The sequence below is a fragment of the Neolamprologus brichardi genome, chromosome 18 (genome assembly GCF_056152115.1).
Source record: "Neolamprologus brichardi isolate AB-2024 chromosome 18, ASM5615211v1, whole genome shotgun sequence".
Lineage (NCBI taxonomy): Eukaryota > Metazoa > Chordata > Actinopteri > Cichliformes > Cichlidae > Neolamprologus > Neolamprologus brichardi.
Window position 1 is genome coordinate 27,268,639 of NC_142121.1, and position 24,682 is coordinate 27,293,320.

Sequence of the window (24,682 nt, forward strand, 5' to 3'; positions counted from 1 at the left end):
ACAGCTTACTAACTAACATAATCTCAGGATGGCATTGCATGAAATAAGCCCTCTTGTTCATAGTTCATATTGATCTTTAGTGTCCCTGTACTGTGATACAATATCATCACAAAAAATATCACAATACTATGCTGTATTGACTTTTTTGTCACACTCCTAATTTGTGAAATGTGAAATTTGGAACTTTGTGAGGAAGAATAATAAAAATGATAACCTAAAATATTTTGGTGCCCAGTGAAATGTCCAGTTAGTTATAGCTTAAGTTAAGATAATCAGGTATATATGAGCAGAGTTTGATACTGATGTTGATTAATTGTTTGGACAGGCAGCCACTGTTGGATGCATTGCCGGCATGTGGATCTGAAAACTGCATCATATTACTGACTGACCTGATGAGGAACAAAGAGGTGGAGGAAGAGCAGGCTCTCTCTCTCCTTAACACCATAGCCCTCGTCCCTCATCCTTCGTCAAAGATCATCTCCTCCATCAATGTAGGAACCTTCTGATGACACTCATGATGACCTAAGTCTCTCATCAAAACTCACATGAAATATGTTAGTTACCCAGATGTCTGCTCTTTGTGTTAGGCTTTAGCAGAGCTCCCAGAGCTGCGGTCCAAGACTTTGTTGGCTGGATCATCTCTAGTCTATCAGTTGTGCCGGAGGTCTCAAAACTCCTGCACGGAGCTTTCTCAGGTACAGACCTTTATGCAGATCCTTGAGAAAACCCTTCAGGAGGGCTGTGAAGGAGAAGGACCCACTCAGGTGCAAGAGGTAATGCAGTAACCTAGAACTTCATCTCACTCTCCATTTAATGCACAATGAATTGTGAGAGGATTTACATAAACAATGCCCAATTTGCATTTATTATGTTGTCCACCAGGTTCTTTATGCTTTAAAATCAGTGGGAAACACTGGTGTGTCTGCTTCTGCCTTCATTCCCCTGCTAAGCCGTTGCATGCTGAGCTCCTCAGCGGCCCTGCAGCTTAGGCTTGCTGCAATCCATGCCTTCAGACGCTTTCCCTGCTCAGCTGATGTGAGTTAATTCAGAGTTAATATTTAAGCCAGCAGTTGAATAAAACTGTGCTAAAAGAGCGCAACAAACCACCCTTGGTGTTCTTTATGCTCACCATATTCTTAGACAAGCCTTCATGAGCTGTATGGTTAAGTGAGGCGATAATCAATTCCCTGTGAGCTGAGGTGGAGATGACAAGGTGAGGAGGTGAATAGGAGCCGAACGTCAGTACTGACAGAGATTTCCTTCCCTCAGAGGTCTGTGCTGTTGCAGCTGTACAGCTCTTCCCAGGAGGATACTGAGGTCAGAATCGCCGCATACCAGCAGCTCATGCGTTGCTCTGACCTGGATGTGTTTGAAGTGGTGAAGACGACCCTGAGGAGTGAGACTTCCAGCCAAGGTGGGGTTTGTGGAAGAGATGGCCGTAACAGCTTCTGCTATCAGAAATGTTTAATGGTGGAAAACAGGAAAATAGTGAAGTGCTGGACAAACAGCAGAATATTTGGTGGTCACTAAATCTCAGAATATTTCTTAGATATTCTCTGAATATAAATATTAGATCATATTTATCAATTTCCATATATCACATTAATACTGTATTCTTGAAAATAAGCTGAGACATAATTCTGAATGGCATTCAAGCCAGCATACAAGTCTGTGGTCAGTCACAGATGTGCTTATTCCTATGTTTTTTGTTTTAATTTAGCTGATTAAAATCCATGTAGGTGTACAGAGGCAATCGTTATTTTAGTTTATCACTTTAAAAGGTCTCCCTCTGTGTTTCTTATTGTAATCTCTAAATACTCCTTGTATTAAGAAATAAAAGCTGTTCCATGTGGGAACCAAAGAATGAAGTTTTCAGCAGTGTGATCTACTCCCATCCTGAAGCAGTAAGGTCTGGGTCTGACCGTTAAATGAAGATGCAGGTTAAAGAACTGTGAAGCATCTGTTTCTGAAACCAGAGACTCTGATGCACTTATTTTCCTGCTGAGCTGGATAAGTGGCGAGGGTCACAACTTCTCTTAGAGACAGTTTTCTTTCACAGTTCTGTGAAGAAACTGTTACATATAAAAAATAATTTTTTGAATATTCTGTCAAAAAACAAAACAAAGTCATTTAGATATAACCCCAAACTCTTGAGTGATGGCACAGATTGAATTCCTTTCTGTGTATCTTAGAGGCGCATGTTTGATTTATGTTTATTTGCTAGAATTTGTTAAGTAATGTAAGGGAATGCAATAATGTTTCAGACTTTTACTCGGCTTGTCTGTGACCTGGCATGTCTTGAGCTCTTCCCTTCTTCTGTTTCTCTAGTGGGCTCATTCGTGTGGAGTCACCTAACTAATGTCCTGAGGAGCGAGGACCCCGCAAAGCAAGCCCTCATTGAGTTGCTGCCCGACGACATTATCAGCAGAGATTTTGAAGCCGAGTTTTTAAAATATTCCTCCTATTCAGACTATACTGTCTCATCAGGTATTTCAATTTTAAAACTGTAATTCGTTTTCATAAAACTGCACGATACACTTCAGATTTGGAAGCAAATAAAATGAGGTGCTGAGCAGTGTCACTCTACCAGGAGGGTGATAATGCATTTAAAGGTGCACAAATATATGTCTTCTTATATTACTTTATTTTCTTCTTTTGTATTTGTTTTAGGCGTCGGAATCAAGAATGTGGAAACATCTCTAATTTTCTCCCCAAAATCATTTCTACCAAGATCTGCTTCTGCCAACTTGACCGTGTATTTTCATGGCAGAGCCCACAACCTTCTAGAGGTGAGTTTAACCCACATCTTATTTTTTACACTTTACAGTCTTGAAAAGTGATATTTCGAACGACTATATTTTGTTCCCTGACTTTAGGTGGACCTTCATGTTGAAAATGCTGAACCATTTTTAAAGAGCATCTTTGGGCAGCAGCAGACAGAGAGAGAAAACACAGCTCAAAGTGGAAAGCACGAGGCCAGGAGCACGGGGAGAAAGACGGACGATGGGCGTAGGGGAGAAAAAGAGAAGTGTTTATCGAGCACAGACAGCTACCTGAACCAGGCCCGAGAAATGGTGAGGTCAAACTGTTACTTTAGGGGTGTAAGTCATAACGTATAACCTGAGCTTGCTCAGTAAGATTTTTGTCTGAAATCCAAAGATTATAAAAGCAGACCAATCAACTGTCAAACTCATCCCCTGACCCTTAATCAGTGGCAGGTCTTCAGGACACTCTTCATACTCCCCGTACCTCTTTCCAGCTTTCAGTCTGTGTGTTTGCACTTGAAACGTTGTTGGTTGGTCCAACTACAACATAAAACTTAGCACTAAAAACAAGGAAATTTGTGTTTGGTCGATTATTTCTTTGTTGTACCGATGCTTCTTGACAATAAATCTTATATCATTGGAAAGCCTGTTTATCTGGCCTTAAATGGCGCCACATTCGTAGGAAAACGTACAATTATGGGTTGAGCAGCAGAGTCGAGTATGTAAACAGCTTATTCTGCTACTGGCTCTTGTTTATAGCGTTGGATGATTGAAGTATGAAGAAACAAGATATACTAGCAATTTAGCAATTTATTCATTTAACAAACACGGGCCTCAGCAGCGTGTGGCCACACACTGCTGTGGTATGGCATCCATCAGCATTTGTCACAGGGCAGCCAGTACATGTCACATATACAGATACACCACATCTAAGTGCTGTATCCCATAAGTGTTGATGTTGAGGTCAGGACTGCAGACAGGCCATTCCATCCTCTCCACTCCAAAATTCTGCAGGTAGTCTCTGATAAACCCGCTCTGTGACGGGAAGCTTTGTCATCTTGCAGGATAAAGTTCAGTCCCAGACGCTGCAGTTACTGGATTGAAAGAGAGCTGTCTGGCTCTAAACCCAGACAGCTTGAAGTTGCCCTATGGCACGGAGCTCTTTGTTCCAAATGTGGCACTAGTTAAGGGGAAATAAACAGGCTCTCCAACAGTATGAGATTTAGCATTAGTACAACAAAGAAATAATCAGCCAAACGCAGATGTCCGTACTTTTTGCGCTAAACTTAAATATAGAGTCCTATGTAAAAGCTATCAATCCTTCTGTAGTCTCCAGAAAAGGTGGAAATAATGAAGTGGTAATTTTAAATGAAATAAGGTGTATTCAGTAAATAAAAAAACAAAACAAAATGATGGATGGATGATTGATGGATGGATGGATGATGGATGGATGGAATGATGATGGATTGATGATGAATGGATGGATGGATGGATGGATGGATTGATGATGGATTGATGATGGATGGATGGATGGATGGATGGATGGATTGATGATGGATAGATGGATGGATGGATGGATTGATGATGGATGGATGGATGGATGGATGGATGGATTGATGATGGATGATGGATGGATGGATTGATGATGGATAGATGGATGGATGGATGGATTGATGATGGATGATGGATGGATGGATACAAAATATGAATATAAAAATTGTAGTAGTCAGTAGCTCATATCTTTGTTACTTTATGGAGTTTTGGGGTGTTTTTGCAGTTGTTTGGAAGAAAGAAAATGGATGCGAACATGCCCAACTGCTGGGTCAGTGTGAAGGTGTTTGGGAACGAGCTCAGCATGTTCACATGTGAAGATCTCTACAATCAAATCAACCAGGTGTCGCTGAGCATGGCTGGACTGGCTGTCAGACTGCTCAAGGTGGGACCCCTGTTGTCATGTGTTATTACAGTCTCTTATCGCCTCCCGTTATCGCCCTGATTGTCTCTTCCACTCTAACCTTCAGGGTCATGAGGTGCAGCTGAACCACAGATCCACGTTGATGACGGAGGAGCTGGCTTTGCCATCTCTGTCTGGTTTACCCGTCAAACTGGGCATCAACATGACCTCCCTTCTTTCACTGCATCTGAAAGGCAGAGTCAATTACAGGGATTATTCCCATTTCTCCCTGAATGGATACATCAAACCCAAGTACTTAAACGTTACCAAATGTCACATGGGCTCATCTTTCTACACGGTCTGGTTTTTTTGTTTGTTTGTTTTTTAGTGTGTCATGTGAAACTTGTCTGTTTGTTCTCAGTGCCTATGTGAGTCTCTCGGCCAGGATGGGGGTTGACGGGGCTCTGGGTCAGGCTGCGGTGGAGTGGGTGGCTGAGCTGAGGAGCTCCACGAATCTGGACGGCAGCATCCAGCTGCAGGAGGGGCAAGATTTCAGGGTCACGCTTAACACACCCGAGGACTTAATGGACATCTTCTCTCTCAGGTACACATTAAAAAAAAATTCCCCTAATAAATCCCCTGTTTTAATGAACGTGTGTGTTTTAGTGTGTGTGTTTACTTAATCAAAATCCTTGTTAAGCATTAGGAGACAGTTTAGAGAGGGTTGAAATGTATCGTGTGTATGATGCACTGTAAAATCTGTCAGAGTTACAGGATGGACTCAGGATTCCAGCTGATTAATGGCATTACCGTAAAAATTATTTAAAAAACATGAAATACGACTAAAACTTTGTTATAGTTGCTTTGTTAAAATTTAAAGACGGGATGGAGAATGAGTGATGATCTTTTTTTTGTTCTCACCAGCTCGAGAGTGTTTCAGCTCAGTGGAGACCACAGAGAGGAGATAAAGGGGCCAAAGAGTCGAGTACAGAAGACCACCTGCACACCGAAAACCTGTGAGTTCTACAAAAGCGGTGCACTTTTATACGTGTGTGTGTGTGTGTGTGTGTGTGTGTGTGTGTGTGTGTGTGTGTGTGTGTAGTTTAATTAAGGAAGTGCACTTCACTCTCCTTTGTTCACAAAATCACAATCATATGTTATATGTTTAAAAGATTAATCTGAAGTTGTCTGATTCAGTTCATTAACTGCCTTTCTCTGATCATTGTACGTTATAATATTTAGTAAGTAATAGTTATAGTATTATAAGTACATGTCTTGTTCCCTGCAGGGTCCAAGATGGTGGGTTGGCAGCTGTGCTCCAACACCTCTTACCCATCCCTTGCCACAGGTGTTACTTTCCTTCCCTCTGGACCAGTGCACCTCTCCCTCAGACTGCTGAAGCTGGACAGAGGCCTCCATTACTATCTGCTTGAGGCTGCTTACTCAGTACATCATCAGGTGCCAGACAGCATTAAGATATGCATGTGAAGCCCTTCCACTGAGTTTATTTTATCTGAATAAAGCTGATTTTGTTATTTAGTCTCACAGTGGTTTGTGTTTCAGAGAGGGACCTGGCTTCCCAGGGAGGCCTCCATCCACCTCCTGCTAGCCACTCCTCAGTCCTCCATCCCGAGAGACATGTCTCTGGATCTGGCCTTCAGCCCTCGCAGACTGCTGCTGAAGATCATTCATCCTCTGAAAAGCATCCATATACATGGTCGGCCAGACGAACAAGCTAAGATCACACCCGGTGTTTGGATACATTTATGAAAATGTGTTTTGCCCTGTCTTTTTGTGTTTTTGTTGCAGGTCAACTTGAGCAAGAGAGGAACACCAAGTCAGCAAAGCTGGAGCTCATGATTGATGGTGTTCATCATTACATCATGGTAAATATTGTTCTCAAGTTTTCAAAAATACATTCGATCAGTTTTATCTTAAATAATTTCCCAGTTCTAAAAACATGTATATCATCCACCGCAGGGTTTGATGGACACCCAGACCTTCCTGTCGGAGCAGAGGACTCGCTACCACCTTGAAGCCAAGATGGCCCCCGATCGACATCCCATGATCCTCTCTGCTAATATAACTCGTGGGCTGGGGGGCAAAACAAGCTTTTCTGCCACTGTGAAAAATGTGTTCAGAGAGCCTGCATCGCTGTTGGGTACTTTTATAGTTGTCTCTAAAATCTCTGCTACAATAGACAGTAGACAGCAGAAAACATGCAAGTGATATGTGCTTTTAGTGGCCCTGGAACGCAGGCGGGATGGCAGCAGCAAGCAGTACTCTGTGGAGGCGGAGCTCCTCCTACCTGGTGTAGTCGGCAGCAAGACGCTTGGGGTGATGGAGCAGAGGGGCTCACTGTGGAGCTCTGTGCTCAGGCTCAAGTATGGTTTGGGAGGTGAGGTTTAGTTGGCAGATGGTACAGGACACTTCAAACTGTTTATACCCCCAAAACACAGTCTTTTAAAAACAGGAATATCTATTTTCATCAAAAGTTATCAAATATCACAGATTCTCCTTTTAAAGTTTCGTTTGTTTAGATTGATTTGTAATGTGTTTGGTAGCATTCACGTGCCTGATGTTTTTTCTGCAAACACAATAGCCTAAACAGTTTTGAATGAATTCTGATCAAACTTTGTAGGTGTGCAGAGTGGAGTCATATTAACTATCCATTCAAATCTGGCTAACATCCACCCAAGCCTTCGAAGTCAACTCAATGACTTATTGGTCGAAAATTGACTAAAGGCTTCTAACTTACAAACTACGATTCTTACAAGAGTAAGAAAATACCATATAAAGATTTAAAACGTCATGTCACATTTGACCTTTGACCTCTCCATCAAGGTTAATAGACTGATCTCAAGGTCAAAGTGATAATAATGCTATATAGAGCTATTTAAAAGCAGGAAGTAGTTCTTATCAATACAATATGTCTGATAGGTCATCACTTTCCTATTTTATTTGGGCTTCCCTGCAGTTGATTCTCGCCACCTCCATCAGGAGTGCCACACATCTCAGAGAGTGAGGAGCGAGAGGGATGCAAACCTCACATACATCATGAGAGCCGATCATGAATTCTACTGCACCAGCACCGCTCCCATTAACCATAAGGTACCCGCAGACACATTTAATTTGAAGCCGCTCTGCTTTAATTATTACAAACAGCATAAGCTGGCGGCGCAAGTTATGTCCGGGTGATTGAAAGCATTCCGGTTGTTTGTGCGTCCTTCTCAGATCCACCTCAGGCACGAGGAAAGCTTGAGCCATGTTAAATCATCTTTGGACATTAGCTACGGCAAACACTGGGATGAGATAAACAACAAACACACGCTTCTCCTGAGCCAGTCTTTCAAAAACCAGTCCACAGAGAATCACACCCACTACACTCTGGAGGTAACCCGACCTGAATTCAGAGCTTCCCGTTCGCTCTATTAGCCCAGATGACTTTTTATCCCAGATGACTTCCAAAGCAGCAGATTAATATTTTCTGTGGTCAGAATGAATACGGCTACCTTCCCTCTCCTTAATCTTATTCCAGTTCAACCTCCAGGCACCGGAGAAAAACATGAACTACAGGACTCAGCTGCTACACTCTCACCTGACACAGCAAGGCTCTGAGAGAAGCACTCATTTAAAAATCAATTACAACAATCTGATGCCGCTGGTGGCTGGATTACACTGGAAAATCCCTCCTAAAGATGCCCTGCACAAGATATGGGAGGGTAAAAACAACTCACAGCCATCTTACATTACAGCATGCTTAAGGTCCACTTTCTCTTTTCATATTCCTACGTTATATTTCTTTGATATACTAAATTATTTTTTAAAAGTTTGCAAGAAGTTGACTGTCAGGATTACTTATTTTTTTTATTATCGTTTAGGATCGTTTAATATGGACACACCATGGCTGTACATTTACACTGCACATAAGTTAAACCAGCTGCAGAGCCAAACGCTGCAGCTGACCTCTGAGCTGACAGCCAGCAAGTGGCTGACCATCCGTAACCTGGTCCTGGAGGGTTTTTACAGGGACAGGGGGAGAGAGAAGGAGGCCCGATTGGAGCTTTACACGCCAGCAATCACCTACATCCAAGTAAGGAGAGAATAAAGTGCTCTGCCGGAATCTCACCATTTAGTTTTTAATTAAATAAAAATAGATTTTTGAATTTGTGGGTTAAAAAAAGTGTTCAAGGCGACGCTTAAATAAAATCACTTCCACACTGGAGTGAAGTAATTATAAAGATAAAGAAGAAATATTGTGTGTTTATGAAAACTCCACCTTTAAAAACACACGCCTCTTCCTCTGCCCTGCCTCAGGCGGGGGGCTGGGGTTTGCTGGGGAAGCGGAGTGTGAAGGCCTCATGCTCCTTGAGCTCGCTGTGGACTCCTCCCCTCCGAGGAGACATTTCTCTGGAGGCCTCTAAATTCAGCCACACCCTGCAAATGGCCTCCACCTATGGCAAGCAAAATGTAACCCTCGCTGCTGCCCTGACCGCTGCTGATAAGGTGGGTGGAGACGCTGGGCTGCTTTTGTGGTTTGGGCGTGTTAAATGTGCGTTTAATTATAGAACGAAGCCATCGTATTGTGTTGATTGTAAAAGTCTGAGATCACAACGAGCATGAGAGATAACCCGTAACCACCAACTGTATTTAAAAGGCCAAAATCGCACATTTTGATAGCGTAGGGCCTGAAAAGGTTAAAGGTTGTGCTGTAGTAACAAACCTGCCCTTTCATTTGGATGTGATGAAGAATTTGAAAAAGAGGCAAGGGATTCTGAAGATGACCTACACAAATCCAAAGAGTCTACCCACTGAAGTGGAGCTCGAGGGAGTAGTAGAGGAGCTGAAGAACGACAAGAGGATGTATAAGAAAACTGCCATGCTCCAGCTCAGGTCTGTGCCGTAACTTACGGATTACAGATATTTTGAGAAATGACCGCAAGAACATTGTTAAAATTAAATTGTCTCCATCTTGCACAGACAGCCCTTCCAGACCTTTCCTCCAACTCTCCTCCTCCGGGAGACTTTCACCGTTGACCTCCTCAATGGCCTCTACGTCCTAGAGTCCAAAGCTGGTTTCAGTGACAACAGAGAGGTCGTCCACACCCTGACCCTGGGCTACCGACCACCGAGCCCTTTTGTAAGTGCTGTGTAAGCTAATAATTCACCTGGGCATTTGAAAGAGTGAAGTGGGCTGTAAACAGTGATCCTCATCTTTAAATGTGATCTCATATGTAGGTTTGTTCTGCACTGATCCACCCTTTCAGCGCTGACGCTATTCCATCAGACTCGGAAATCTGTGTGACCGTAACCAGCAACCAGGTAACCTGCCAACCTTTAAAGGAAAAAAAACAAGACCTAACATAGAGGGTAATCAGCTGAACCCCAAGAGAAGGCCCATTGTCTGTGACGCCAATGGGTCCATCACTGCAAGTGCTCCACACTTTAGCATAATTGGTAAATCAAGATCTGAAACGATGAGTGAAAGATTATGTGACATTTTAATTTTGCTGTCATGTGACTGTAACTGGCAATGTGAGAGACTCATTGCCAGTTTTTGGAAACACTTGATTAAGATAACTTGAGAATGGTAAATGGTAAATGGCCTGCATTTGTATAGCGCTTTTCTAGTCCTTAAGGACCCCAAAGCGCTTTACATTACATTCAGTCATTCATCCATTCACACTCACATTCACACACTGGCGATGGCAAGCTACATTGTAGCCACAGCCGCCCTGGGGCGCACTGACAGAGGCGAGGCTGCCGGACACAGGCGCCACCGGGCCCTCTGACCACCACCAGTAGGCAAACATGGGGTTAGTATCTTGCCCAAGGATATTTGGCATGCAGCTAGGAGGCACCGACCTTCTGATTAGTGGCTGACCTGCTCTGCCACCTGAGCTACAGCCACCCATTGAAAGAGAACAAGAGAGCATATTACTCCCATAGTAGCTTCTCTTCATTGGCTCTCTCTTAAATCCGGAAATTGGCTTAAAATCTTCTCCTCACATAAAAGGTCTCAAATAATCAGGCCCATCTTAAAGACCTCATAGTACCACGTAACCTCAACAGAGCACTTTGTTCTCAGACTGTTAGCTGACTTGTTAAAAAAGTATCCTAGCCCCTTTAGGCCCCTCTTCTATAGAGCCAGCTCTCAGTTTGGATTCGCGATACAGACGCTGTCTCTGCTTTTAAGATTAGGCTTAAAAGGTTCCTTTTTGATCTGCCTCTGAATCCTTGATTTGTTGTGCTGCAGACCGAGACTATTGAGCATTTCTTTTTTCACTCACTATGTTTTTAAATCCCTCTTTATGTTTAATTATTAGTTAGTATTAATCTCTGGGTCTCTTCAATGATGTATGTGTTGTTCTCACCCTCAGCTGCCCCTCCCTGAGGTTTCTTACTGTTAAAAGGGAGTTTTTCTTTCCCACTCTCTCCCCATATGCTTGGTCATAAGGGGTCATCTTATTGTTGCGGTTTTCTTTCTAATACTGTAGTGTTTACCTCACAATATAAAACACCTTGAGGTAACTGTTATTGTGATTTGGCGTTGTATAAATAAACTCTTTTGAAACACAAGTGCCTGAAATATATAAGTTTGGCAATTGTGCCAAGAATAGTGTAGATGGATAATAGTGGAACATACTGGCAACATTCACGTATTAGATGTTGTTTCGGTTTTGTGCACTCTTGTTCAGAACCAGAGAAAAATACAAGGAAGGTTACGAGTTGGAAGCAAGGAGAGACTGACTTTCTCAGGGCAGCTTCAGCTGAACCCTACGCATTCAACTCAGCAAGCAATAAAAGTTAAAGGCAACTTTTTCCATCAGCTCCAGGTAAGCGGGCATCTCTCTATCCTCAGAAAAGTGTTTAGGTTAAAGAGCCGTGTTTGTGTGCATGATGCACTGGATGGTGACCGCAGTCAGCAGTGCAGTAATTGATGTACGTCTGCTGCTGACAGTGAACGGTGTGGTTTACAGTAACGAGGCCAAAGCTATGACCGGTTAATCTGTTATTGCTTTTACAGCTGCAGCTCCCCTCCTCTGCTTTAATAGAGGGAGATGTACTTTGGACCCCAAAAAGCAACAATGACTTTGATTACCAGGCCAAAGGGAAACTAAGAGTAGAGCGGCAAGAGTGCCAGGTGAGTAAAGCAAACACCTTGTGCATTTGATGAGCCGACATTTCTTAATTCATTTCTGGTTTCTAAGGCTTTTGTGTTTGTTTTTTAAATTCCTGTCAGCTTTCTGTGCAGCTGAATGGAACATCAGGCAGAGTTGGTCTGTATTCATCTCTCCGTCATCCCTTCAAATCAAAGATTCCCAAAACATTAGAGGTGGGCTGATTTGCATTATTTTTCCTTTAGCGTTCTAAAAATACACATGTTAAGATCTTGCAAAAAATTCAGGTTATGTGAAACGTTTTCATTTTGGGGCATTAGTTCAGTCGATGTACTGTTTGACCTGTCAATATGAAGGCGTCTGCAGACATGTCCATGGTGACTGGCAAAGGCAGCAGCTCGGTGCATGTGAGGGCTGACGGGAAGGACAAGCTGAAGCTGAATGCGGACATGTCCCACTACATGCAGACGGGAGACAGAGCTGTAGGGCTGAGGCTGAACTTATCCCAGAGCCTGCTACCTACAGCCACGGATCTACATGTAAACATAGCCGGGAACGTGTCCTCAGACAGGTTTGTCTGTTATGTTATTTTAAAAAAGCCTTTAGTCTAGTCCTCAGTCACACAGTAACTAACTCTAAAAAAACCTGCTTTCTCTTATGGACCTTTGACCTCTTTTCCATGATCATCTTCCTCCTGTCTCCTCCAGTGTCTTTCTACGTGGCTCCTTCACACAGGGAATGCAGGCCCTGCTGGCCCAGCTCAAGGGGTCTTTAAAACACTCACAGGGGATCCAGATGGCTGTGACGGGGGACTTGAGGCACACGGTGACCAGCCTAGATTTCTTGCCTCCAGTCCTCGGGTTGGATGGGGCATTGGGGCAGTCTGACAGTTTAATCGAAGGTAGACCATAACCTGTGTCCTTTACTTTAAACTTGCCTTTGCCTGTAAAGCATCACAAATGACATGTATGCGTGTTGTTGCAGGACAGCTGAGAGTTAGATTGATGGAGACAGTGTACAGCGTGGAGCTGCGACACCAGCGAGATCCCGGAGCAGCTTTGGAAGGAGATGATGAAGAAGGGATGATGGAAAAGAGGTCCCACAGGACCCACGACTGGCTGTGTGTTTGGTCCGGGGAGGAGCATTTGTGTGTGAATGCAAGCCGCCAGCAGGGGAATCAAGGGACAGGAGAGGTCTACACACGACTTTCTCACTCTTTCCATGTGCTCAGAGCCACAGGTGATCATTGCAATATCCAAAGAATACATACGCAGCACTTTCTACACATGTATTAATGTCCCTGTCTCTGAGTTTCCCTTGTCTTCTGAGTACAGGTGTACCTCCTAACTGTAGTCTTGAGGCTAAATGGGCCCAGGAAGGTGATGGATTATCAGTCCTGGGAGAGCTGCAGGTTGGACTTGAACATCTTAGAGTGGAGTTTCATGGAGGCAGGACAGACCACACCAACCCCCAGTGGGTATTCTCCTCTAGGCTGCAGCACCAAGTCGAAGCCCTGCTTAAAAGAGGCCTGACACCTTCCTTTGAGGCTAAAGCGCATTACCAGGTGAGCATAAAGTAGTCAGGAAGCAATTGTATTAGTAAGTTCTCTTTCTCAGGATATACAGTGTATAGCTGTAGGCTGCTTTCCTTTATTCTTATATTTATTTTTCTCTCTCTTAGTCAGAAACAGAAGGACTGGACACAGGCTTGGTCCTTTACATGGAAGATGTGAGAGCTGCTGACATCCTTTTAAAAGTTGGATCAATAAATACAACACCTATTTTGGTAGTGTCTCTATGGCAACAGATGAAGCTGCTCCAAGGACTCGTACCCACTTCCTTACAGGTATATTTAACACAGTTTACCGCTATCACTGTAAAAGAAAAACTGTGATTACTTCTTTGTACCTACCCATGATCTTTAAATATGTGAGCATCCAAAAGGTTGATGATCTATGAATCTATATTCAGAGAAAGATTACAGATACAATCATTTAAATTAATCTCAAAATGGATAAATGCAAAAAGGACACAGATATGGATCTGTGATCTTCACTTACATTGTTAGTTCCCTAAGATAAACAGAAATCCCTACAGGACCAGCTATCTGTCCATTTTCTTAACAGCTTGTCCATGTTAGAGTAATGAAGGGGTTGGGGTGGGGCACATGCCTGATGAGTCACCAGGCCATTACAGGTTACTATAAAGAGAGAGACAGTCACAGCTAAGCCCAGTTTAGACTCACCGATTAACCCGACATGCAAATCTCCCGCTAAACGCTGCACCTCCGCTCGCTGTGTGACAACAGCACTTCTCCAGAAGCTTTTGAACACATTATTTCTTATTTGTTCCATGAATGAAAAAAGGTACAGTAAAACAAATCTTTGATGTGCCAGCAGACAGTTTTTGTTTCCACAGGAAAGAGCCAGACTGGCTGTCTGTAGCCCTTGTGCTGAGCTACGCAGATGCTAGATGTATTTTTATGTGTGGAAGGATGAAAGATTGAAGTATTTTCTAGCCTCACTCTCAAAAACAAAGAGTGATTTTTTTAATCAAATGGCAAATATTGTTTCATACAAGGCAAAAGTTTATTCTGTTACGACTAAGAGCACTCAGTGATCATTAGTGTCTTAAAAAACACAGAAATGCTGTTCAACACTAAACATATGTGTTCCATAACAAGGGCTCAGATTATTATGTTATGGCACTGCAATATTTTTATGTGGCTGGTCTAAAGTTCAGTGATTCCTCTTCCATCTCCTCCTTCAAACAAAAAACAAACTTTGCCAACGGGGGTTTTGTTTTCACAGATGAACTGCACAGGGGACGTCACCGCAGACCGGCTCTCCGCTCACTGCTATGGAAATGTGGCAGACAGCCCGGTGGAGGTACGAGCCTTTCGCTCCTATAGACCACACAACAGGCTCTGCTATGGCCTCTCGCTTGCTCACTTTAGGCTTAGTGCTCATGCTAAAGCCTGTTACAGTTCCAGTGGCCGAAAGGAGCTCAGAGCTAACCTCACTCATTCTTCTGTCCTCTTACTTACATATTTGGGGGTTCCCACCACATCTGGTGTTAGGTTCCTCCTCCGGCCTGGCCCTGAGAGGTGGGTCCTCGGGATGGGGATAGTGGTCAGTCCGTGGAGAGCAGATTTGAATGTGGGACTGAGGTTGGAGAGACCTGGGCAGTATTGCTGGCACGGGCTTCTTGAGTATGGAACCCACAGTGCTACTCAAAAGGCTACAGTGACAGGACGGATGAGCCTAGAAAGGTGGTGCCACATCTTGGGAGATGTTCATGTAGTATGGGACTCTCTGAGATCCAGTCTAGTCGTGTCCCTTCGATGCACGGGGGTGGGGCGGCTGGTCTGGAGCCAGGTTAAAAGCATAGAGGGGGGTAGATCACATAAAGCCTCTTTAACTGTGCATGCACAGGGAGGAAAAGATGGACTCAGAGGATCTCTGAGCCTTCAAAACCAGCAGGACTTCCTCCAAGGCCTCTTGTCTGTATTCCTAAAGAACCATAAAGCTGAGCTGGGTTGGAGACTCCAGCACCAATGGGCCTACCTTGGAACAATCATCCCAAACAGATTGGACTGTCATGGCTCAGGTGAGCTTCTTGATACCTCCCTTACTGGAAGCGCTCAAATCTCTGTCAACACCCGCTCTGCACAGATGAGGATCACTGCTGCCTGGGAGCCCTTCACCTCTTTCAGAGCTGTACTTCAGCAAAACCTGCTAGCAACCGCTCGTGTACCACAGGAGCTCACTGTTAGCATGGCGACCTCAGCAAGGCAAGCCCAGTTTGAGGTGGAAAGTGACGTGTGCTCCATGCTTCTCCTGACCAGTCAACACAGAGGAGGAACGAGCAGGAGGAGAGGGTGGATGCTTTTTGCCCGAGAGCGATGTGTCTTACTAAAGGTCAGAGAGGAAACAAGGAGCAGTTGAAGGAAACTTGTTTCCCACCTGAAGGAAAGCAAAAGAAACATCTTCACTTTGGAGATGACTCTTTGTTTTCCACTGCAGTGTGAGCTGCATTGAAAACACCAACAATGAATGAAAAAAGCTCAGTGGCTTCAATGAATGGTAACTTTCTAAGGACTGGTCACTCAGAGGGCAACATAAAGCTTTAGCTGTGAAAGTTAAATCTATCCCCATAAAATATGTTGCAGATATTTATAGTCCTCTTGGGATCTATTTTGATTTGATCAATTTAACCTTTCCTCTAATGCTACCATCAACTGAAAAATAAAATGTAAAATTAGAGAAAAAGTGTATCCATGGCTACAATCATAGAGCAGTATATCCTGAGTATCCATTTAAAGAAAAACCTGAAATTTTTATAGAATATAGTAAATAAAAAAAGACTTTTCTGTCATTTAATTTTGTAATCATTACCTAATTACATTTGGTGTGTCATGAATAGTCACTGGGAAGGCCTTATCAGTAATGATAAGGCTGTAAAACTTATGAAAATACAGTTAAAAGTCTGAATATCCGCCTTCCTTCACATTTTCCAAAGCTGTCCAGTGTGGCGGGATTGAAGTATTTGCCAGGCCGATTCTGGCCCCTCCGTCTTATATTTGACACCCGTGGTCTAATCCTCTAGATATGACGTCCACCCTTCAATTAAACTCTGAGAGCCTTGCTGTACTTACACTGGGCTAATGAAATCCAGCAGATATCTGCCTTTTAGCTGAAATATTAAACCACCTAATCAAAACTTTGATGCAGCAAAGTATTTGCTCTTCTCAGTTCTTTGTCCATTTGAATATATTTAGGCTACATTGTTGGACTGAGATTTTAGGACTTTACATACACCTCCTTGTATAATTCACATTTTTTTGTGATTAAATATTTGAACTGAAGGATTTTTATAAATGTAATCTTTTATTCCCTCCTCTGTAGGCTCTCCTGCCTCCACAGACCTCATTCAACGTCTCCATCACTCGGTCCGGCTGTTCCACAGATCTCAGCACTGTCCTGCAGGCTGAAGGAGCACAGAAAGGCAGTCTAAACCTGTCTCTAACTTGTGAGCCTCAGCTTAGTCTCCGGGCATCTGTACAGCACTCAATTGAGCCAATAAAGAAGCTGCAATTTCCTACCCACGGAGAGCTATTCCTAAACGTCTCAACTGCCCTTCTGCCTGGTGTGGAGGTCGGCCTGGAGGTCGGACGTTGTTTCTTTAGGGGTAACGTAGGGAAAGTCAAGGCTTCACAGACAGAGACTGAGCAGGCTTCTTACACTGTTAATGTGAGCAGCTTCTGTCCTCTGCAGGTGAGTAAATCTGTCAGTTGTGTTTAATACAGCTCGTGGAAACCTAAACTAATATGTTGAAGTTGTTGAATCTCGCTGTCACCTTGTGGTTATACATACATGTTTCTTTCATCACAGTTAGAAGAACTGGAATTTCCTCTGTAACTCACTCATGTTTATGTTAATGTAGTCTCCTTTGAAATACAGTTTCCAGCCCATTAGAAGATCAAACGTGAGCTTGTCATAGCAGCAGAGCAGAACAACTCCACTGATACAGCTACAAGCCTGTAAAGCTATAAAAACATTTTCAAGGGCATTCGTCTCTCAGAAGTAATGATTATGCTCCACCTGTGTTTGTGCCATAGGGAACGAAACTCCCTGTGTCCCTGGCTCTGCGGGGCTTACTCAAGGTTATTCCTTGCCAGCTGACTCTGTCCGCCTCTGTGAAGGCGGATAATCAGAACCTCTCTCTAGACATGAGCCAGTCCTGCAGGAGTCCAAACCTCTCTGGGGCCCTTACTCACTCCTTTCTCTGGCTGAGTGGTCAGGGTCTACCACAGATCATTTCTATAGATGGTAGTGCTCCTGAAGGCCCTGAACAGCCTGGAAGTCTCTTCATCAAAGTTGGGACGTGTCACATTAGAGCCACTCGAGTTGTGGAAACCAGAGGACGAACAGAGTGGCTACTGGCTCTGGAGGCTATGTGCCCTCTGTTACAGGTTGGATCTTTTGAATGATTAGTAAATCATTTTTGGATTTTGAAAGCTGCATGAATCCTTGTTTTTGATTTTTCTATCAATACAGTCAAAGACATATTAGAGAAAAAAGAAGTTTGACTGTTGCTCACAATGATTTTTTATTCATTAAAGGCTAATATAAATGGCTCAGTACAGCAGGATCCTCGGGGTATCTGGACAGTCATGCTGGGCACTGATATGGAGGGCAGAAGGGGTTTTCTGAGGCTTAATGCAAGGGCCTGGCCGGAGCTCAGTGTGGATGGTGAACTCAGCCATGACCTTCCTGCTCTCAGAGATGTGCCTAGAAACAGCAGACTGAGACTAAGCACCAGGTCAGGAAAACTACGATTTGACGCCGAAGCCCTCGTTCAGATGGAGGAGTGTGCCGTCACAGCCAGTGGAGCTGTGATGTCCCAGCTGGGCCTGCAGGGGTCGCTGATGTATCACAACAACTGTACAGTGATTCAGGTACATACTTAATGATGCACATAGAAAAGTATTGCTCATCAGATCTTTAATCACTTCCTGTTTGTTTTTTTTAGGAGTTGGGCAGTCCAGACAGGATGCAGGCCTCTGGGTCCCTGGTTGTGTCCTCAACGTCTGCTGAATCCCAGCTCTCAATGGCGATCGACAACGCCAGCTTGCAAACTTTAGTGTTGATCAATAAAACTAAGGTGTGGGAATATGTCATAGAAATTCAGAATTGCGTTAAATTTTATTGTGATTCATGAGACATAAAGATGTATAATTACTTTTTCTTGTGTTAAAGGACGAAAATGAAGCAACTCTTAATCTAAACCACTCTGTGCCCCTGTTGAAGAAGCTGGGTCTCCCGCTAAACGCTGCAGTGACAATGAATTCTGGGAGTCACAGGAATGGTTCACACTTTTACACATTCAACAGCAGTGCAGGAAATCAAATGGTGGGTCCAGAATGAGCGCACAGAAACTGTTATTCAGGTGAAGTCAAGGACAACCATAGTGGCTCAAAGCTGCCAAAGACCCAACATATAGATTAATATACCTTTACTCGAAACATAAATAATATAAAACACATATATGGAGACAAAAACAACAGATTAAAGAAAATCAGAGAGCTCAGATGTTTGTCTGTGTGTGGTGCTCAGGTGTTAGTGGAAGACAAATGATGAATTAGAATGTGGTATTTTTTTGAATTTCTATAAAAAGTGTTGCTGTTCACGTTCTGAATTCTCTGCAGGTAAGTCATGCTGTGTCTGTGGCAAAGACGTCTGACACAGTGAGAGTAAACAGTCATTTTAGACACACAGTGAATTGTCTGAAGAAGCTGGGAGTCTCCGTCGACAACAGCATCCAGGTAGGAAACTAAAAAGGATACATGACCGTATATCACGGCACCTGATTTAACTGAGATGAGCGTGCACTAAACCCTGGATGGTGACTGCGTCCAGGTGGAGTTTGGTTCTGCTGAGGGGAAAGGCATGAGCTTACACTCCCAGTTTGGTGGTCAGCTGGCGGGACTGAGGCTTAAGATGAAAAATGTTCCCATGACTAAAGAAATAAGAGGAATCATGTGGCACAGCTGGTCATGGCTACACGACAGAGGCCTGCCATCTAATATAGAGGTACCTACCTAATGGCTCTACATGCAGACACAATGTTAACCTACTTCTATGAGTTTAAAAAAACATTTATTTTTTTGTTTCTGGTGAGCTGAGGTTTGCCTGTCTCAGAACATCCTATTAATTCATGAGATGAATGACAAAAACAACTTGCTTTCTTCTTTTACTTTCTTCTCTAGGGTCTTTGCTCCATCCAAGGAACCTTCTCTCAGCATCAGTCCAGGGCTCAGCTCACTGTGGACGGACACAAGCTGCTCACATCTGGCTTGAATTTCAGTGGCACCAATGGACATTTGTCTGTTCTCCTCTCCTACTCTCCTCCAGCTTTCAATCAAACAAGAACTCAATGCAATCTGGACGCCGTCCTCACTGCTCAGTTCAAAGGTCAGACAAAAAGTCGGGTTTAACGTTGTTATTTTTACTTTAGTCATCTATTTTATTTTAATCTTCATCCCAGTTTCATAATTTCATGCACTTCTTGCTTCGTATTTTCTCCGTTTGGCTGCTGCCCACTTTTGTCTTAAATCCTCTCCATGAAGTGCAATACTGCACAGTGACCAGCAGATGTCAATCTTTTACTTTATAAATTGTTTTATGGCCGTACCTCTTCTCCTGCTGAAGCAAAGAGATGCTTTGGCTAAATGTTATTCTCATGAAGGTGTTATGACTCTACCCTGAGGCAGTGATGCTCTGATACCCTCCGCAGGCCCTCTGAGGAGCGCCTTATTAGACATTCGAAGCCAGGATTGGAGGGTCAGAGCGGTGGGGGATGTTGGTGGTTGGGGCGCACATGGAGGAACTAAGGAGGCCAGAATCACGCTGAAACAGACAGTACAGGGACAAGCCACTCCTGCTTTTCAGGTAAGGTCAGCTCGCACCTTTAATCCCAACATCTTCGTTCTTCTGTGCTCGCAGTCTACTCTCATATTGTTATCGCTGAATGTTGTTGCAGGTGGAGGCCTGGGGAAGACTTACTGAGTCACAACTGAGGTGCTCCATGGCTGTAAACCCTGAACTCAGTGCCTCACTTGCACTCATTGTCCAGGGACACCATGTCCCTCATAGGTACCGTTAATACACATCAGTCACTCACTAATTAAAAAAAATATTGTAAGTTGTCTTTGTGCACATTGTGCGCACACTGAAAGTGATAGATGTCCTTTTGTTTAGCAAGGACCTGATGGTGAAGGTGGTCCAGAATATCCCCACAATGCTGGTCTACCTGCCTTCTCAGATCAATGTCCGAACGCAGGTGAGTTTTTCAGTTCTCAGAGGAGCTCCTTTTAGATTTAACTGGAGCTCAAATAGACACACTCTCTGCAAAACACAATCTGTGCATCACTGTCCAAATCCTCTGTCAAATTACAAATGCACTGCTTTTGTTTGGCTATCCTTTTAATGCAGCACCTTCTTCTCTCTTTCCGCTTCCAGTTGAACCACTCTCAGTCCACTGTGGTGGGTTTGGTGGAGGTGATGTCAGGCAGGAGGAAGCTGTGGGCTGTTGGAGAGCTGGCAGCGATAGAGAGCGGATACAGGCAACTTCTAGAGGTCAAAAACTCGTACCCACAGGTATTTCTGAGCTTAAATGTCTCTTCACTAGGAATACAGTGTGTGCACAAGTTTACTTAAGAGTTTTATCAAGTCACAGGTTACAGACACTTTTCACTGGCAGTGATGGATGGTTGTTCTAGAGGGTTATCATATATTTGCGTCCTATTGTTTATAGACAATAATAATAAAAATAATAATGCAACGGCCTCTACGTTATCAGCGGATGCATTTCACCTGATTTTGGGAACCATTAGAAAATAAAACTAATGAAAAAATTGACTTTCTGGGTCAAAATCTGAATGTTGTTTCAGTCCACACCCTCAACATGAACCCTCATGTGTTCCACATCCTAAATATGATTTGTTGTGTAGTTGAAGCCACTCCCCAGGACTGCTGCAGTGAGGACAGTGTACGAGGCTCGGAAATGGAGCTACCAAGTTCAGCAAGCTGCTGTGTGGGGAAGCCAGGAGTTCAGCTTGTCTGGTCTGTACTCTGCTCCACCAGCACTGGAGATGGGAAACCAGACAGTCAGGGGTAACATTTAGTTTTTCAGCAATGCTTGATCTTCGTTGTTTTATCTGCAAAGGCCACGTTAGAACTTAAAGGGAAAAAAGTAAAAGATAAATCATGAAACTTAATATGCTGAGTCTTTCTCTCGTCCCTGATGTTAGTTCAGATCACCTGCATCCCCCGTTTGACTAATTTGGATGTGAAGCTGGAGCGTTCGCTAAATGCAGGACTGGATAGTGTTTTGCTGGACTGGATGAGGCATGGACAACTGGAGCAGGTCAGACTGTACAAGCTGTGTCATTACAGGAAAAATGAAATTAAAATAATGTTGATTTCTCTCTGCTATCAGCTTTCCTTCCTCTTTAAACTCTAAAACTGTAACATAACTAAATGGAAATGTGTATGAAATGTATGACAGTAAAACACAGATCGTTCAGGCATTATTAAACTGGATTTCTTTTCTGCATTATGGGGTCGTCTAAAGGTCAGAGTTCTGAGCTCGTGGAGTCGCTCGGAGGACATAAATACAACCAAACTGGAGCTGAAACAACCGTTCACCTCTGCGCTCAGACACCTGTCGCTGCACACACTGACGCAAAGCTCACGCAGAGACCAACGCAGCAGCCACCAGGTACAACAGGAGCTTCACACAGTTGTCTTATATTTCGTCTGCGATATTGATTTCAATTCAATTTATTTTTATTTAAATAGCGCTGAATAACATAAACAGTCACCTCAAGGCGCTTTATATTTTAAGGTAAAGACCCCACAGTAATAGAGCGAAACCCCCATCATACAACCCCCTATGAGCAAATAATTGGCAACAGTGGGAAGAAAAAACTCCTTTTTAACAAAAACCTCCAGTAGGACCAGGGTGAAGGAGGGGCAGCAAACTGCTGCGACCAGTTAGGGGTGAGGGGAGACAGACGGGACAGAAAATAAACTGTGGAAGAGTCAGAGGTCAATAAAATGACGGATAAACACATAGACAGAATTGCAGTTACCCCTTCAGACTACAGATAAAAGATTTTTACCTAAAGTACTAATAAATGCCAATAAATGTATAAAAACGAACAATGATAGGGGTATAATGTTTGTGTGTGTGTGGGGGGGGGTTATCTGTATACAGGCCCATTTGTCATGGGACGGTGTGGTCCCTGTCAACGTTTCTCTCAGCCTGAACAAACAGTGGCAAACCAACTCCAGCAGGGGGCAGGCATGCGCTCTGTTTACAGCCCAACAGGTTGGTAAATACTCCGCAAACATCTCATGAGTCACCAGTCATGTGTGCAGAATAGTCAGGAAGTTTGTGGACCATCAACTTACTTAATGTGTGTGTGTGTGTGTGTGTGTGTACGTGCACAGATGGCCGTGTCTTCTGTTAAAGGATGTGTCTCAATGGCACATGAGGGGAACTCATTTTTCCAAAATGCAGAATTAAGATGGGACAGCAGGAGCCTGAAGCAAGGCATAAAGTACCAGGTAGTCAGTTTTATGCGCTGAAAGACATTGACCTTATATGATAAAAGATCAATAACAACATCTGTTTATGTTTTCTTGATGTTTTCCAGAAAGCTCACCGGGGAATGCACAGCCTTCAGGTTAACGTTGGCCTGGACAGAGTCTCTCCAGCTCCCTGTCCTTCACACACACTACTGGCCAAAGTTCAAACCAACCTCAGGGACCGCTTAGAGCACATCGTGCTGCTGGGCCTCTGTCCTCTACAGCCTGTGAGTCCACACATCAGTTCTTTCTTTCTTTGCTCTTCATATTTGGAGACATTATAAATTGTTAAGAAGAAGACTTGATGCGGTGATACTGCCGCACCTCATCACTTCTTGTGTTAAACTGGCTGTCTTTGGTCTCGTCGGGTCAAACAGTTTTGTGTTGAGCACTATATATCTTCTTTGTTTCCCTTGAATGACCTGCAGAGTTTTTCACTTTCCTCATCTCCTTTCTTGAGCTCTTGTTAATGATCTCTTTGCCTCTCAGACTCTGTCGTGGTCGGGATCCCACAGAGTGAACTCAGGCGAGGAGCTGCTTTACACTCAGTCCCAGCTGGCAGTGACAGGGCGACCGTACCACTGCAGCTTCACCCTCGCCCTTACCAACTCCTCCACTCTTCACGGGACCAACATGTCTCTGTTCTCTGAGGTAAACAACTACAAGGACCTGGTGGGAAAGTATTGTTAATTTCAACAAAGTTGGAAATTAAAAATACTTTTGTAAAATCGTTGCTGAAGACATGACACGATTCACCTGCAGGACCTTTACAGCCCACTCTTGATATTTAATATTTTGAGAAATGGGCTTTTGTGCATATTTCTCTGAGAAGGCAAGAAAGGGCAAGTAGCTACACACACGCATACCGATTTCACTAAGCAACATTTTGTATTACGACTGCTAAATTTGTACAAAAAAAGAAACTTGTTTCTTCTGTGGAGTTTGGAATCACTTCCTGCAGTCACTGCTGGTTCCTAACAAGGATTCCAGGAAATGATCGAAACATAGAGAGATATTCGACTAGCCTTCTTTTTGTAAGTCGGGGTCCTACTAATTCTAAACATGCCTACATTTGTTTCACGCTTTACAGTCTAGGATGGGTAATTGTAGTGTGGAAGTGAGGGGCAGTGCCCTGTCTCAAATCAAGGGGTCAGGTCTCCAGGTACAGGCCAGACTGGACGGCAGAGAGAAGATCTGGCTGAACGGTACAGTCGAGGGACGATGCCTGCAGACTACAGCCGGTCATATGAATGGTAAATGCAGAAGAACCTTAGCCATGCATTAATGCCAAAATATATCAAAATGAAATGAAATAAAATGAAATTGTCTCTTGCTGTGCAGGTCTAGGCCTCAGTGAGGATCTCACTGTAGCGGTATGTGTGGGTGTAAACCACAGTTTGACGCTGGATGTGCAGAAAAGAAGCGGCAGTGGCACATCCGAAACTCTGGGCAGAGTGTTTCTGGGAACAGCCAATCAGACGCTAATGCTGAGAGCAAGTGGCTGTTTGGAGAGGCTGACTGCAGCAGAGGTGTCGCTAATGGCATGAACACATCCCAGTGTTTGCTTTCATGTGAATTGTCTTTTTTTAAAGTGGTTGTTTTCATTCGGTTCACAGCAACGGGCGGACTATTTGAGCTCTCAGATACAGATTAAACTTACGGAGAGAATCAAGGCTTTGCAGCGTCTCCTCGTAGACTTTAGAAGACAGGTAACCACACACACACACACACACACACACACACACAC

General features: G+C 43.7%; 1 protein-coding gene across 1 annotated transcript in view; it reads left to right on the forward strand.

Moving 5' to 3' along the window:
* apoltp (apolipoprotein lipid transfer particle homolog) overlaps positions 1 to 24,682 on the forward strand; it is a 41,619-nt gene that overhangs the window by 5,984 nt on the left and 10,953 nt on the right. The window contains exons 10-64 of the mRNA XM_087831963.1: positions 326 to 491; positions 588 to 773; positions 883 to 1,035; positions 1,270 to 1,414; positions 2,329 to 2,487; positions 2,671 to 2,789; positions 2,877 to 3,074; positions 4,543 to 4,701; positions 4,787 to 4,971; positions 5,081 to 5,263; positions 5,584 to 5,675; positions 5,948 to 6,117; positions 6,223 to 6,376; positions 6,469 to 6,545; positions 6,640 to 6,820; positions 6,902 to 7,057; positions 7,637 to 7,770; positions 7,894 to 8,052; positions 8,198 to 8,381; positions 8,541 to 8,752; positions 8,977 to 9,165; positions 9,410 to 9,552; positions 9,640 to 9,799; positions 9,898 to 9,981; positions 11,358 to 11,495; positions 11,687 to 11,803; positions 11,903 to 11,995; positions 12,137 to 12,351; positions 12,488 to 12,681; positions 12,765 to 13,019; positions 13,115 to 13,344; positions 13,461 to 13,625; positions 14,590 to 14,667; positions 16,687 to 17,055; positions 17,400 to 17,753; positions 17,904 to 18,239; positions 18,314 to 18,445; positions 18,541 to 18,693; positions 18,990 to 19,106; positions 19,201 to 19,374; positions 19,551 to 19,755; positions 20,078 to 20,232; positions 20,324 to 20,436; positions 20,542 to 20,623; positions 20,803 to 20,940; positions 21,294 to 21,456; positions 21,594 to 21,709; positions 21,917 to 22,063; positions 22,562 to 22,675; positions 22,798 to 22,914; positions 23,004 to 23,162; positions 23,425 to 23,586; positions 24,026 to 24,188; positions 24,277 to 24,464; positions 24,552 to 24,644. Coding sequence (XP_087688089.1) covers positions 326 to 491; positions 588 to 773; positions 883 to 1,035; positions 1,270 to 1,414; positions 2,329 to 2,487; positions 2,671 to 2,789; positions 2,877 to 3,074; positions 4,543 to 4,701; positions 4,787 to 4,971; positions 5,081 to 5,263; positions 5,584 to 5,675; positions 5,948 to 6,117; positions 6,223 to 6,376; positions 6,469 to 6,545; positions 6,640 to 6,820; positions 6,902 to 7,057; positions 7,637 to 7,770; positions 7,894 to 8,052; positions 8,198 to 8,381; positions 8,541 to 8,752; positions 8,977 to 9,165; positions 9,410 to 9,552; positions 9,640 to 9,799; positions 9,898 to 9,981; positions 11,358 to 11,495; positions 11,687 to 11,803; positions 11,903 to 11,995; positions 12,137 to 12,351; positions 12,488 to 12,681; positions 12,765 to 13,019; positions 13,115 to 13,344; positions 13,461 to 13,625; positions 14,590 to 14,667; positions 16,687 to 17,055; positions 17,400 to 17,753; positions 17,904 to 18,239; positions 18,314 to 18,445; positions 18,541 to 18,693; positions 18,990 to 19,106; positions 19,201 to 19,374; positions 19,551 to 19,755; positions 20,078 to 20,232; positions 20,324 to 20,436; positions 20,542 to 20,623; positions 20,803 to 20,940; positions 21,294 to 21,456; positions 21,594 to 21,709; positions 21,917 to 22,063; positions 22,562 to 22,675; positions 22,798 to 22,914; positions 23,004 to 23,162; positions 23,425 to 23,586; positions 24,026 to 24,188; positions 24,277 to 24,464; positions 24,552 to 24,644 — 8,983 coding nt within the window. The remainder of the gene's footprint in view (positions 1 to 325; positions 492 to 587; positions 774 to 882; positions 1,036 to 1,269; positions 1,415 to 2,328; positions 2,488 to 2,670; positions 2,790 to 2,876; positions 3,075 to 4,542; positions 4,702 to 4,786; positions 4,972 to 5,080; positions 5,264 to 5,583; positions 5,676 to 5,947; positions 6,118 to 6,222; positions 6,377 to 6,468; positions 6,546 to 6,639; positions 6,821 to 6,901; positions 7,058 to 7,636; positions 7,771 to 7,893; positions 8,053 to 8,197; positions 8,382 to 8,540; positions 8,753 to 8,976; positions 9,166 to 9,409; positions 9,553 to 9,639; positions 9,800 to 9,897; positions 9,982 to 11,357; positions 11,496 to 11,686; positions 11,804 to 11,902; positions 11,996 to 12,136; positions 12,352 to 12,487; positions 12,682 to 12,764; positions 13,020 to 13,114; positions 13,345 to 13,460; positions 13,626 to 14,589; positions 14,668 to 16,686; positions 17,056 to 17,399; positions 17,754 to 17,903; positions 18,240 to 18,313; positions 18,446 to 18,540; positions 18,694 to 18,989; positions 19,107 to 19,200; positions 19,375 to 19,550; positions 19,756 to 20,077; positions 20,233 to 20,323; positions 20,437 to 20,541; positions 20,624 to 20,802; positions 20,941 to 21,293; positions 21,457 to 21,593; positions 21,710 to 21,916; positions 22,064 to 22,561; positions 22,676 to 22,797; positions 22,915 to 23,003; positions 23,163 to 23,424; positions 23,587 to 24,025; positions 24,189 to 24,276; positions 24,465 to 24,551; positions 24,645 to 24,682) is intronic.